The following is a 15,876-nucleotide window of genomic DNA, read 5'->3' on the forward strand; positions in this document are numbered from 1 at the left end:
TCTGTAGGATGACATGTTGCAACATAGAGACCTATAGGTTACAGTAATGACCCTATAGACTAGATCTCTGTAGGATGACATGTTGCAACATAGAGACCTATAGGTTACAGTAATGACCCTATAGACTAGATCTCTGTAGGATGACATGTTGCAACATAGAGAGACCTATAGGTTACAGTAATGACCCTATAGACTAGATCTCTGTAGGATGACATGTTGCAACATAGAGACCTATAGTTTACAGTAATGACCCTATAGACTAGATCTCTGTAGGATGACATGTTGCAACATAGAGACCTATAGGTTACAGTAATGACCCTATAGACTAGATCTCTGTAGGATGACATGTTGCAACATAGAGACCTATAGGTTACAGTAATGACCCTATAGACTAGATCTCTGTAGGATGACATGTTGCAACATAGAGACCTATAGTTTACAGTAATGACCCTATAGACTAGATCTCTGTAGGATGACATGTTGCAACATAGAGACCTATAGGTTACAGTAATGACCCTATAGACTAGATCTCTGTAGGATGACATGTTGCAACATAGAGACCTATAGGTTACAGTAATGACCCTATAGACTAGATCTCTGTAGGATGACATGTTGCAACATAGAGAGACCTATAGGTTACAGTAATGACCCTATAGACTAGATCTCTGTAGGATGACATGTTGCAACATGGAGACCTATAGGTTACAGCAATGGTCCTATAGTCTAGATCCCTGTAGAATGACAAGCTAATGATGTATTTATACAGGGGAGGAGACCAAACTAAGTGGAGCATTGACATACATAATATGAATCACAGATATGATGTACAGAGATATCTGAATAATGCCGTAGAGATATGAGTGAAAGCGATGTGTCTGTGTGTGTCAGAAAGAGACAGTATAGATACTATGTTGTACTTGTGCTATGTATGATGACAATAATTTGAATCTAATCATCATCATCACCATCATCATCATCACCACTGTTATTGCAGGTCTCCGTGGCAACCTGGACTGACTCCAGATCAGCTGATTTTTGACGGCAGACTGTTGGACTTCTCTCTCCCACTGATCTCTGCTGTGGACGCTGTCCTGAAAGAGACTGGACTGATAACATAGCATGGTGTGTGTGTGTGTGTGTGTGTGTGTGTGTGTGTGTGTGTGTGTGTGTGTGTGTGTGTGTGTGTGCTGCATTCTATGAGAGGCGGAGCGGGGGAAACAGCTGGTACCGGGAAAAATCAGATATAATTCCCACATTTACAGTTGCTAACAAGCCACTGAGAGTCTACGCACGTCATGAAACATATACCTATCTGGGTCATACATTTAATGTGGCAGGTGAATGGGAACAACAAGTGCGTGAAATTATCTCTGATTATTCCACCAGATTAGATGTAATGGATTCATCGCCCCTGCATGCCACTCATCATGAAACTCGAAGCAGTCAGACAGTTAGCCCTGGTCAAAGTTCAGCACTTGTTCTCAAATGTACATATTCCTCGCAAGTTTCTTTGTGAGATGAACAATAAGACCGTACAGATGGTGAGACAATGGACTGGACTGAACACTCACTCAACACGGGACATCATATAACCATACCATGCGGAGGGTGTTCCCAACTTTGAATGGACGTACATCGCCACGAGACTCAGTCATCTTCTCAACAGTGACAACCAGCACGTCAGAGAGCAGGCCAGAGCCTCTCTGTTCTTAGACCTGCAGAGACGCTAGGTCCCCCTGGCGTGTGGGTCGGATCCAAACTTCCTGGGTTACAGGAAGAAACCAAGTGGATTCGGGGTGTGGTCTGACTGGCCAGACCTGAAGGACCTATGCGGCTGGTCCAACGTGGCCCTGGAGTGGGTGGGGCCGGACTCAGACGCTGTTAATGTTTCTGAGGAGATCATCTCTGACCCTACCATCTCTGTGAAGGCCACCATTGACATCTGTGGAACGTGGCATGAACTGCCACTTATCAAACCCGTGGTCATCTCATGTCGGCACAACAACAACGTCAACACGGGACTGAGCTTAAACTGCAAGGGAAGCTTGCTTGTCTCCCTGCCGCTGACCAGTCTGTCTCGCATGCAGTTTTAAAAAATGTAGCTATTGATGAGAGCATCATCATTTTTACTTTAAAAGCTAGGCTACAGGTTTTACCATCGAAGCTCAACCTTTCCATCTGGCTCCACACTGTCATAGCCCACACTGCATACACCACGGTCACGAACAGACAACAGAAACCATGTCTCACATCCTCAATGGTTGTCATGCATACAGAGGGCTCTACATCTGTAGGCCTGATAGGATGGTGGATCTGATTGCAGACAGTGTCAGTTCCACATTCAGGTCACCTGCAACAGTGCTGTATAAGCACACCAGAGCCCTGATACCAGAGGTCTAGAAGAAGCCTTTACAACCAAAATGTTGAAGTATCAACTGTTAGAGCAGCACACCATATCACACCTGGGCTACAACTGTAAACTTTTAGTCTTCATATTTGGAAGCCTGGGTCATGTTCATAAGTTGGGTGTTAGAGGCCTTCAGATGACCGGTCTTCTGAAGGAAGAGCCAAACAGTTAGCAAGATATTGCTCAGTGTCAGCTATTATTGGCAGCCGCACAATTATGAGAAGACGCTGCTATCTGTACCCATGAGCTGTATGCTACTTGTCTGGTTCATCATCCTATGTTTGTGTGTAACTTTGGTTGCCATTGCCAATTTGGGCACGAATGTAACAGAATAACCCACAATCTACAATTGCACTGATAATATTTGTGTCCTTTAGACATTGTATTTATGTGGACATAAATCAAGATTATAAATGTGATTGTGTGTGTGTGGGATTGTGCATGTGTGTGTTTGTATGATTGTGTGTGTGATTGTGTGTATTTGATTGTGTGTGTGATTGTGTGTGTGTTGTGACTAGTGTATTGTGTGTGTGTGTGTGTGTGTGTGTGCATGTGTGTGCTGCTGGACTACACACCATGTGGATGTCACTCAGGGAAAACAGTGATGAGAATGTGAAGTGAGCTGTGAGCCACTGGATGGAGGTAAAGAGATAGACACCATGAGTGTAGCACCCCCTGTCTGCACTGGATGGAGGTAAAAAGAATGGACACCATGAGTGTAGCGCCCCCTGTCTGCACCTACGCTTAATTTCAACCTTCTTTATGGTGATTGGGAAGAAAAAAAAATACAAATCCACTGTAATCAACTTTATTTGTTGTAATTCTGTCTTTTTTCTTATTTAATGATTTATTGTTTTTTATTTAAAGGTACTTATTTAAAGGTGCATCAATATTGATTGATGAATTTATCATTTTAAATGTTTTTGCTTGTCCAAAATGAATGTTGTTGTTTACATATTGCAGACATGTATCGCCTCCAGTGTTGGGACTAACGCGTTACAAAGTAACAGCGTTACAGTAACGCCGTCACTTTTGGCGGTAACTAGTACTCTAACGCATTACTTTTGAAATTCAGTAACGCAGTTACCGTTACTGAATGGTTCGTTACTGCGTTATTTTTATGTAGATTGTTAGCGAGCGTTAGCGATCCAGCGCAGTCCTCCTCTCCTGTCTGCAGTCCTCCTCTCCTTCACCTGCAGGGACACGCTGTGCTGTGGGTGTGTTTTGTTTACTCTAGTCTTGACTGTCATGGCGGCGCCCACTACTCACATGGATATTCTCACTATTTCTCTTTTGTCGCGCACAAAGAAAACAACGTTTTAGTTAAATGTAATTTGTGTTTTGGCTCAAAGATCCCATCTACTGCCCATGCTTCAACGAAGCTATAGTAGCGGAGTCTAACGTTAACAACCAGGACTCATCCGAAGCCACTCGCTTTCAGGGATCTAGTTAGCATGATACCAGGCGGCACACGGAAAATGGGACGGAACACTTTTTCCAACTACTTGAAGAGAGAATATACAAAATGGAAATGAGATAAAGAAAATGTTTGAGGGTCTGGACTAACGTTACATCTCGACCACCGCAGACTTTGGTGAGTGCAGTGATGTGAATGGAAACTCAAGTTGATCAACAGATTTTGACTGTAAGAATCTGCCAGGGAATCTCATCAATACTAATACTAATTAAAGCAATGTTCCAAATGCTGAATCCAGAACCTCCTCCTCGTTAACACACAGAGCAACAACTGAATAAAGTGTGGGTGTGTTTGATTTAGCGACTAGGGCAAAATCTTACTTAGGCATACCCATGGGTATGTTTTAAATGTCATTTGTAATGAACTACTTAAACTACATGCCCCAAAGTAGTTAACACTAGCACAGCCATGGAGAAAATGCCACTAATTCCCGCCAGGAACGGGTCAGATGACCCGACAGCATAATTATGAGAAATATGAGAAAAATATACAGTGTAAACTATATAATTACCGCTGAATATAAAAATATGAGGTTTACCACAATGACATGTACTGTAGGTTTGAGTGACATAAAAAAATAATAATAAATAAATAAAATATTATAATTATATATTTTTTTGGATGGAAGAGCCACACGTTGACAGGCAAAGAGCCACATGCGGCTCGCGAGCCACGGGTTGGCCACCCCTGCGCTAGACGCTCGCAAAGTGCTGTGACTTTCGTCTGTTCCAACGGCCCATATGTGGAATAACGTTCTAATTACATTTTCCTGAAGTCATTTAGAAATTTCAGAAAAGTACCAGATAAAACTGGTACTTTTAGGAAAAGTCATTGATTGACAGAGCTGGAGCTCGACCGAGTGACGAGGATACATTTATTGAAAATGCCTAGGGGTCATGTGACCCCTCGTCGGCTGTGCTAGTGTTAACTACTGAAAACGCTACTGAGATTTCGCCAAACTACTGTAAAATGTATTTAAACGAGTACTTGAACTACCGGTGCGTGTCGTTAACTATCGGCCAACACTGCTGATGCAGGATGGTGAGCCTTCGATAGTCTTGATCATAAAATAAAAAAAGGCACGATTCTGTTCGAGATCCACTTTTAGAGGTAATAATTTAATCAATTAGCCTACATGCCAGACCTGCTCAAATATATGGCTTTGTAAAGTATGGTTAGTTTGTCCATTGGAAATGGACACAGCATAACCAAAACCGTGAATGACCTTTCCAGTCACTGGTGCTCCGCCGTTCCTGTGTGTTCCCTCTCACTGATGACCCTGGTCACCATGCCAACCAAAAACAGCTGATTGAATGGCATGATGACATTTATTATAATATTATAATGAATTTGCATACAGTGCATTAAAACAAGACTTTAAACTGTGTCTGTGAGCGACCCCACTGCACCGTCACAACACAGAGGTCGAACAGACAGAAGTTATTGTCATCTGTTGGATTGTTTTTAATTAGAACCTTTCTGAATTTGCAGAAATCACCGCTTTGCTACAGACTACTGTGACATATCTGTCAGTTGCAAATGTTAACTATAAATATATAAATAAATATTAAGGCTGTCAAATATATCGCGTTAATATCGCGTTAACTCCCGATTCTATTAATGCCACAAATTTTTTTAACTCACGATTAACTAAAAAAAAAAAAAAAAAAAAAATGTTTTTACTAGACTTCACTCAGGTGTATTATTGATGCTCTCATTGATACTATGTTTGTTTCTGAAGTGTGTGTGTGTGTGTGTGTGTGTGTGTGTGTGTGTGTGTGTGTGTGTGTGTGTGTGTGTGTGTGTGTGTGTGTGTGTGAGATATAGAGAGAGAGGGGGGAAGGGGCAAAAGAGAAAAAGAGCTGGGAGAGTGTGTGTGTGAGGGAGAGAGGGGGGTGTGTGATTAATCAGCCCTTGTGTGTGTGAATGTAACAAGTTCCTAACGTTTTCTTTCCCCTATTATTTCATGCACACTTTATTCATTGTTTTAAATTATTATTTTCTTTTAAGTTATTTTGTGCATCACTCTGTTTTGAATTTGATGCAAATTTGCAATGCATGAGGGTCATCCTTTTGTGTTAAATGGCTGCACAAAGCAAGCATTTGTTGACTCGCATGTTGATAAGAGTATTAAAACTTGGAACTTGAAAAAGATCTGTTTAAGGTAAAAAAAAAATTAAAAATAAAGATGCGATTAATTTGCGATTAATCGCGAGTTAACTATGGACAATCATGCGATTAATCGAGTTAAATATTTTAATCGTTTGACAGCACTAATAAATATATAACGTTAAATATAACTACCATTGAGGTGGCCTTTAACACTTTGGCTGCCATGGGTTAAATTAATGATATACCATAGATTGCCAGCGCTATTTGTCTATGGAGAAAGTCCCCTTCTTTGCAGGGCTATAACTTTTTAAATTCTATTGCTACATTGCCATTATTAGGGCCCATTCAAAGTCCTATATGTATTGTTCATTGTGTAGCAACGTTAAACTTTTTCATTCACATATTCATAGTAAAGTATGGTCTAATGTATAAGTATGTTTTCATCTCTTTCTGCAACTTTCTCCAGAACGTGATATATAGCCCCAAATGCATTATATTGATGATGAAATACAGTTTGATGGCAATCAGCGCGATATAAAAAATTCCAACTAGACGTACTTCTAGAAGTTACTACACGTCATCTGATGTTGACCGGATGGGCGAGGGGGCGTTTATAATTCCGTGGGCAGCGTTATACCAATCATCTAATGTGGGTCAAATGTTGATAAAAGCAGTTAGTATCGAAGATGGTAACGTTACACGCTGAAACTCACCCCAGTCTCCGCGCGCCGTTGGGCGATCATCGTCGAGTAGAAATTTTATCATTATGGGATATATTATTACCCGGTCCATCTCCAGCTTGTATAATGGTATATACGTCCAAATCATGTTGTTTATCGAGTTATTGGCAATCGATCGCTATGTAGAGTGACGAGCTAGAATGCCGGAACCTATCCCGAGTGGCCGGAAGCAATACGGACATGTAGCACAACCTCCACTGTGCTTCCTGTTAAGCGGTTGCGCGATCGGCCACCAGATGGCGCTCCTGAACCGCCAGAGAGCTCAGTGGGTCCTGCTGGTGGTTCTCAGACCAGCGGAGGGACATTATGGATCAGATCGCAGATTTTTGAAATATTGATATAAGGACGCTGTACAGCGTCCCCCGGCAACTTTAGCATCGCCAGCAATGACGCTGTAAAGCGTTTTTAGGCAGTCAAAGTGTTAAGCATTAAGGCATTTAACTCTTTAACAGCTAGACTGGAGCTACTTGGCAACCAAATGTAGAGGATTGTGGTGTAATGGGGAGCTCCCAAACACATGTAGAGGATTGTGGTGTAATGGGGAGCTCCCAAACACATGTAGAGGATTGTGGTGTAATGGGGAGCTCCCAAACACATGTAGAGGATTGTGGTGTAATGGGGAGCTCCCAAACACATGTAGATGATTGTGGTGTAATGGGGAGCTCCCAAACATATGTAGAGGATTGTGGTGTAATGGGGAGCTCCCAAACACATGTAGAGGATTGTGGTGTAATGGGGAGCTCCCAAAACACATGTGTGTAAAAGGCAAATAACCACACAATTATGAAATGGTAGAGTCCATGTAGTTAAAATATAATAAATAGAACATCTCTTTTATTCAGGGTTGTGCTTTGATCTCATTAATAAGGGACCAATAATAACTAGTAAAATAGAGGGGGGAAATACAACATTTAAATGCACATTTGAAATACTAAATAAATGGTAAATATGTACAGTTTGGTCAAGTATGATATTATGGAGTATTTAGATTTGACACACCAAGGCACTGTCCATGTCCTGCAGAATCCTTTCCAAATTTTGGCTTTAGTTGTAATGGGGGACTTTATTAAGTATGGCTGCCCAGAGTAATAATGTCACTCAGTCCTCCTAATCTACCACACATCCTCCTTTGCTGTCAGCTAGCATTAGTGCTAATATTGGCTATGTGAGTTAATGTTAGCTACCAAATGTTGCAGCTAATGCTAACGCAGACCATATGTTTCATTAACATTAGCGTTAGCTCTAACATAGCTGACATAGCAGTGCTAATGTTTGGTAGTAAGTTTTAGCACTAATGCTTGCTAACAGCAAAAGATGATCTACACATTGTGGGAAAGATGGAACGTTTTTTGATGACATCATTATTTGGGGCAGCCATACTTGATACAAGTGACACACCTCCTACATGTTATTTAACAACCAAAGAAGAAGAACAACAACCTGCTTAACTTAAGAGCTAAAGAGGGAAGAGCCGAGAGAGTTCTGTAGACTAGCACTGCTGGCCTGGGGTCAGATCTTACCGGAACCCGCTCACTCTCCTTTTCAAGAAAAACAAAGATGAAAAGAATAGATCTATGGGGAGCATGTTTTATAGTTTAATATATCTATGGGGAGCATGTTTTATAGTTTAATAGATCTATGGGGAGCATGTTTTATAGTTTAATAGATCTATGGGGAGCATGTTTTATAGTTTAATAGATCTATGGGGAGCATGTTTTATAGTTTAATAGATCTATGGGGAGCATGTTTTATAGTTTAATAGATCTATGGGGAGCATGTTTTATAGTTTAATATATCTATGGGGAGCATGTTTTATAGTTTAATAGATCTATGGGGAGCATGTTTTATAGTTTAATAGATCTATGGGGAGCATGTTTTATAGTTTAATAGATCTATGGGGAGCATGTTTTATAGTTTAATAGATCTATGGGGAGCATGTTTTATAGTTTAATAGATCTATGGGGAGCATGTTTTATAGTTTAATAGATCTATGGGGAGCATGTTTTATAGTTTAATAGATCTATGGGGAGCATGTTTTATAGTTTAATAGATCTATGGGGAGCATGTTTTATAGTTTAATAGATCTATGGGGAGCATGTTTTATAGTTTAATAGATCTATGGGGAGCATGTTTTATAGTTTAATAGATCTATGGGGAGCATGTTTTATGGAGATGCGGGGTGTTTGTCAACATGGAGGGAAAATATCAAAGCCTTGCAGATGTTCTTACATGATATATACAGTATATACAACAGACACATATCTTTACACAGTATAAATAAATTGAAATACAGACTATTTACTATTTACTACAGTTATTTAGTTATAAAACAACATTTTAGGTTTTCATTCCAAAAACACTATACTGGACCACTCTCCATTAACCCTTGTATGGGTCTGGTGAACCCACAACATTATTGGGATTTTAACCCTTTCACTGCAACAATACACAGAAGGTTAACCCTTTACTATCACACTACCGACGGTTACCTTCTGTCGTGTGGCAGTGAAAGGGTTAACCTGCTGTCATGTGGCAGTGAAAGGGTTAACCTTCTGTGTATTGTTGCAGTGAAAGGGTTAAAGCAATGCAGCCATAACAATTCATGTACAATACTTAACAGAAGTTCACTTTATCTCAATGACATGCAATCTAGGCAGCATATATGGTTCATATTTGTCGTTCACCTCTGCTAGATCACATTTATCAATAAAAGTGCTATTCTATTTTTGTGATCAAATGTGATATGTATGTAAAGAAAATAAAAAAATAAAAAGATCCATTATAATCAAGACATGAAATGTTTATCTTGACAAATATGAATGAAACAGACAGTGAATGAACACAGTGAACCTTTTTGTTTAATTTGGTTGTTACTTGTTACTTGGGGGGGGGGGGGGGCACAGTGTTTATGTTCTTCACATACAATTAGCCAAGACCAACAAGTCTCTTTTAGGGTTATGGTTCCATTGAAAACACACAGACCCAGACGCCACAAGGTCTAGACTTGTTACAGACAGAGTGCCCTTTCGTAGCTTGAGCCTCTGACACCCAGAATGCATCATGTTTACGTCGTAGCTTGAGCCTCTGGCACCCAGAATGCATCGTGTCCACGTCGTAGCTTGAGCCTCTGGCACCCAGAATGCATCATGTTCACGGTCCTGCTACACAGACAATACATAATATCCAGAAGATGGATCTACAGTGGTTTACAATATAACTGGGTGTGTTTTTTTTTTTACCAATTTCCTCATGAATATCCTGTTGCATTTTAATTGGAGATGATAAAATCTATATCCCAAAAATAGATCAATTAATACTTTCTGGGAACGTTCTGTGTGGCGGGGGGGGGGGGGGGCAATTGACTTATATCAAACCCCACCTTCTTTTCTTGATCCTCCAATCACAACTGTTGCTTTCCTCTGACAAAGTTATTGGAGGATCAAGAAAAGAAGCGGGGGTCAAAGGTCAACACGCCGGGGCCAGGGTTTCCGTTAGAATTTTTTTTTGCAGGTCTGAGTGTCCGGTAGATTTCAATCTACCGGACAAATGGGATAAATTCCGGTCAGAGTTTATTGAGCTTAAAAACAATTGATAGACCTATATAAAGAATGACATCATCAAGGCATTTATAATATTTTAACTTAAAACTAGGCTACTTTTGCGTATCAGTCATTAATATATTCCAAATAAAATAAGTCCCTCGAGACTTCGTGCTGCTGCTGCCGACTTGAGGTGTCGGTGGGCAGTCTGCCCGACCTTAATAAACAGCAGTCTGTTATAATCACATTTTTATGAGCTAACTAATTCCGTTATATTGGACATTTGTATTAATTATATCAAGCGAAGAACTGAGAAATTTGGCACCGCTGTGTCAGCGCGAGCTGGCTGCTGATATATTTACGTGAAGCATGGAGCACTTGGAGCAGGCAGAGCAGAGCAGTGGTGTCAGCAGCGCCCCCACCCAACAGCTGAATTGCCAATGGCTGAATTGGAGTACTGCACCCTGCCAAGCCATGCTTCACGTAAATATATCAGCAGCCAGCTCGCGCTGACAGCAGGATGTCATTATTAGACCGGCTGCTTGGTGAGATTGTTTCGTTCATCGCATAGGCTATATAATTTTAGCCTATTTTAATACAATTCAAATAATCTAATTGTGTTTAGAGGGAATTATTTTCACCGGACATTATGACCGGAGAGATTAAATATGTCGGACTTCAACAGATTTTGCCAGTCAAATACCGGTAATTACCGGCTAACGGAAACGCTGGCCGGGGCTCAAAGGTCAAGCCCCCTTTGGATGCCCGCTGTGATCCAGTGATATAGAACAGAAATACAGTTAAACTCTGTGCCTGAATGCTGCCTTCCTCAGACCCAGCTGGACCACAGACCCTGGTCTTGAGGATTAAAAAATACATAACATTGACCACCAAATGTATTTTTTTAATTATGTTTTTGGTAGATTTCTTTTATGGTTTTCACTACCGGGCAGTCCGGCAGAGAGTGAGAGAGAGAGGACGAACGGGAGACAGAGCGGGGGGGGGGGGGGGGGGGGGGGGAGAGACATTCGGCAAAGGACGCCGGGTCCGGGAATCGGACCCGGGTCGGCCGCCTCGACGCGCAGCGCGTTACATGGTTCGCCACTTGGGGGCGCCCCAGGAACATTATTTTAATACATTTCAACTACCCGCATACATCAAATGAAAGGATGCAAAGTATTTTTGGTACAGAGCCAGGGCACAAGGGCACAAGGTCACAGGTCACAGGTCACAGTGGGGAGTGGATTCAGCAGCCAAGCCGATCTCTCAGCAGCCCAGGTCGATTCCAGAGTACAACAGACTGACCTGACCTGCCGAACACGGGTTGGCTATCAGGTAGAATCAAACACTCTGGTGCGGCTGGGTAGCGCAGTGGACTAAGCACTCGCCTACTGGATCGAATCCAGCTGTCAGCAGTACCTCCGGCTTGGTCAGTCGTCCCTACTAACACAATTGGCAGTGTTAGCGGGTGGGAAGCCGGCGGGGTATGTATGTGTCCTGGTCGTTGTAAAACTGCGGTTCCTACAGGTCGGTCGGGGCGCCTGTTCAGCAGGGAGGGGATCGGGGGGAGATAGTGTGAACCTCCCACGCGTTACGTTCCCCCAGTGAGAGTCCTCGCTGTCAGGTGAAAAGAAGCGGCTGGCCGACTCCACATGTATCGCAGGAGGCATGTGGTAGTTCTACACCCTCCCCAGGCCGACAGTGGGGCAATGGGCGCAACGACCAGGAAGGGAATTGGCATAACGACTAAATTGGGATGGGAGCAAAAAATACAGAAAAAGTGAGAGAGAAAAAAGATAATAATACAAAAAAAAAAGAATCAAACATTCTCACCAGCCACAACCAAAGATCTGGTCGGTGGTCATTTTAAGCCCCATGGAAACAGTGAACTGGAGAGCGGAGAGCGGGTCGTTCTGCTCGGAGCTCAAGGGCTCCTAGTTGATCTGGAGAACGGGTCGGTCCGCTCTCAGCTGAAGAAGGACTCCTAGTTGATCTGGAGAACGGGTCGGTCCGGTCTCAGCTGAAGAAGGACTCCTAGTTGAACTGGAGAACGGGTCGGTCCGCTCTCAGCTGAAGAAGGACTCCTAGTTGAACTGGAGAACGGGTCGGTCCGCTCTCAGCTGAAGAAGGACTCCTAGTTGAACTGGAGAACGGGTCGGTCCGCTCTCAGCTGAAGAAGGACTCCTAGTTGAACTGGAGAACGGGTCGGTCCGCTCTCAGCTGAAGAAGGACTCCTAGTTGAACTGGAGAACGGGTCGGTCCGCTCTCAGCTGAAGAAGGACTCTTAGTTGAACTGGAGAACGGGTCGGTCCGCTCTCAGCTGAAGAAGGACTCCTAGTTGAACTGGAGAACGGGTCGGTCCGCTCTCAGCTGAAGAAGGACTCCTAGTTGACCTGGAGAACGGGTCGGTCCGCTCTCAGCTGAAGGACTCCTAGTTGAACTGGAGAACGGGTCGGTCCGCTCTCAGCTGAAGAGGGACTCCTAGTTGACCTGGAGAACGGGTCGGTCCGCTCTCAGCTGAAGAAGGACTCCTAGTTGACCTGGAGAACGGGTCGGTCCGCTCTCAGCTGAAGAGGGAATCCTAGTAGACCTGGAGAACGGGTCGGTCCGTTCTCAGCTGAAGAGGGACTCCTAGTTGACCTGGAGAACGGGTCGGTCTGTTCTCAGCTGAAGAGGGACTCCTAGTTGACCTGGAGAACGGGTCGGTCCGCTCTCAGCTGAAGGACTCCTAGTTGAACTGGAGAACGGGTCGGTCCGCTCTCAGCTGAAGAAGGACTCCTAGTTGATCTGGAGAACGGGTCGGTCCGCTCTCAGCTGAAGAAGGACTCCTAGTTGACCTGGAGAACGGGTCGGTCCGCTCTCAGCTGAAGGACTCCTAGTTGAACTGGAGAACGGGTCGGTCCGCTCTCAGCTGAAGAGGGACTCCTAGTTGACCTGGAGAACGGGTCGGTCCGCTCTCAGCTGAAGAAGGACTCCTAGTTGACCTGGAGAACGGGTCGGTCCGTTCTCAGCTGAAGAGGGACTCCTAGTTGACCTGGAGAACGGGTCGGTCCGCTCTCAGCTGAAGGACTCCTAGTTGATCTGGAGAACGGGTCGGTCCGCTCTCAGCTGAAGAAGGACTCCTAGTTGAACTGGAGAACGGGTCGGTCCGCTCTCAGCTGAAGAAGGACTCCTAGTTGAACTGGAGAGCGGGTCGGTCCGCTCTCAGCTGAAGAAGGACTCCTAGTTGACCTGGAGAACGGGTCGGTCCGCTCTCAGCTGAAGGACTCCTAGTTGAACTGGAGAACGGGTCGGTCCGCTCTCAGCTGAAGAAGGACTCCTAGTTGAACTGGAGCACGGGTCGGTCCGCTCTCAGCTGAAGAGGGACTCCTAGTTGACCTGGAGAACGGGTCGGTCCGCTCTCAGCTGAAGAAGGACTCCTAGTTGACCTGGAGAACGGGTCGGTCCGCTCTCAGCTGAAGGACTCCTAGTTGAACTGGAGAACGGGTCGGTCCGCTCTCAGCTGAAGAGGGACTCCTAGTTGACCTGGAGAACGGGTCGGTCCGCTCTCAGCTGAAGAAGGACTCCTAGTTGACCTGGAGAACGGGTCGGTCCGTTCTCAGCTGAAGAGGGACTCCTAGTTGACCTGGAGAACGGGTCGGTCCGCTCTCAGCTGAAGGACTCCTAGTTGATCTGGAGAACGGGTCGGTCCGCTCTCAGCTGAAGAAGGACTCCTAGTTGAACTGGAGAACGGGTCGGTCCGCTCTCAGCTGAAGAAGGACTCCTAGTTGAACTGGAGAACGGGTCGGTCCGCTCTCAGCTGAAGAAGGACTCCTAGTTGAACTGGAGAACGGGTCGGTCCGCTCTCAGCTGAAGAAGGACTCCTAGTTGAACTGGAGAACGGGTCGGTCCGCTCTCAGCTGAAGAAGGACTCCTAGTTGAACTGGAGAACGGGTCGGTCCGCTCTCAGCTGAAGAAGGACTCCTAGTTGAACTGGAGAGCGGGTCGGTCCGCTCTCAGCTGAAGAAGGACTCCTAGTTGACCTGGAGAACGGGTCGGTCCGCTCTCAGCTGAAGGACTCCTAGTTGACCTGGAGAACGGGTCGGTCCGCTCTCAGCTGAAGGACTCCTAGTTGAACTGGAGAACGGGTCGGTCCGCTCTCAGCTGAAGAAGGACTCCTAGTTGAACTGGAGAACGGGTCGGTCCGCTCTCAGCTGAAGAGGGACTCCTAGTTGAACTGGAGAACGGGTCGGTCCGCTCTCAGCTGAAGAAGGACTCCTAGTTGAACTGGAGAACGGGTCGGTCCGCTCTCAGCTGAAGAAGGACTCCTAGTTGAACTGGAGAACGGGTCGGTCCGCTCTCAGCTGAAGGACTCCTTGTTGAACTCAAACGTGGTCCCAGCGTAGCGGTCGGAGTTGCACAGTCTGTGGAGGGTCCTGGATATGCCCTTTGGACCACAGCAGAAGACCCCTACTCGCTTACTGAACACACACACACACACACACACACACAAACACACACACACACACACACACACACAGAGTAGAATATTACATTAGGCTTGCAGGGGAAACATTAGTGCAGAGAAAATACAATTCTCCCCATACGTCATTGTGATTTCATCACCAGGAATGAATTGTGTGTAGGAGCCATTTTCTGATTCTCTATATTGGTTTTCAACCACATTCTTTATTAGTTTATGACCTTTTCTTCTGTTAAGTGAATCAGTTTGTTTTTGATTTACATTATAGACAATTAATTTCATTTGTTTCTTTGAAAAGGCCTTTTTTGTTTTTACCCACGTTTGTCTTTGATAAACAAGTTTCCCCACCAGGAAGTACCACTTCTGCCACATCAACTGTAGTAATGGTCACACATGTGCCATGTTACTGACCAAACACTCACAAAGGGATTGCACGGCTTTTTCTGGCGCAATGACGGTGCAAATAGCTCTGAAACACAGTTTGCTATTCACAGAGGAGGCGCAACGGGTGAAACGAGGTGGTAACTACGTTGCATCAGCATTTTTTTCCGGCGCTATTAACGCGTATTTAAATGAGGTCATATTATGGGCGGATCATGTTCCTCTTTCTATGTAAATGAGCCTCGTCGAAAAACACTCCTAATTTACAACGGGCGGCACAAATTGCACCGTGCAGTTAAAGCGACGCTCCTAACGTCTTCAGAGATCTGGTGGTAACTAATGCCTCTTTTCCACTGCATGGTACCTACTCGACTCTACTCTACTCTACTCTACTCTACTCTACTCTACTCTACTCTACTCTACTCTACTCGACTCTACTCTACTCTACTCTACTCTACTCTACTCTACTTGCTTTTGGTACCTGGTACTTCGTTGGTTTTCCACTGCATGGTACCTACTCTACTCGACTCTACTCTACTCTACTCTACTCTACTCTACTCTACTCTACTCTACTCGACTCGACTCTACTCTACTCTACTCTACTCTACTCTACTCGACTCGACTCGACTCTACTCTACTCTACTCTACTCGACTCGACTCTACTCTACTCTACTCTACTCTACTCTACTCTACTCTACTCTACTCGACTCTACTCTACTCTACTCTACTCTACTCTACTCTACTCTACTCTACTCTAC

General features: G+C 44.3%; 1 protein-coding gene across 1 annotated transcript in view; it reads right to left on the reverse strand.

Moving 5' to 3' along the window:
- Nucleotides 1–14,614: 14,614 nt before the first annotated feature.
- Nucleotides 14,615–15,876, reverse strand: part of LOC311248692 (NADPH oxidase 4-like) — a gene marked incomplete at both ends in the record, with an annotated part of 49,766 nt that continues 48,504 nt past the window's right edge. The window contains one exon of the mRNA XM_084339535.1: nucleotides 14,615–14,735. Coding sequence (XP_084195661.1) covers nucleotides 14,615–14,735 — 121 coding nt within the window. The remainder of the gene's footprint in view (nucleotides 14,736–15,876) is intronic.

The sequence above is a fragment of the Notolepis coatsorum genome (assembly GCF_963971535.1).
Source record: "Notolepis coatsorum genome assembly, contig: SCAFFOLD_497, whole genome shotgun sequence".
NCBI lineage: Eukaryota > Metazoa > Chordata > Actinopteri > Aulopiformes > Paralepididae > Notolepis > Notolepis coatsorum.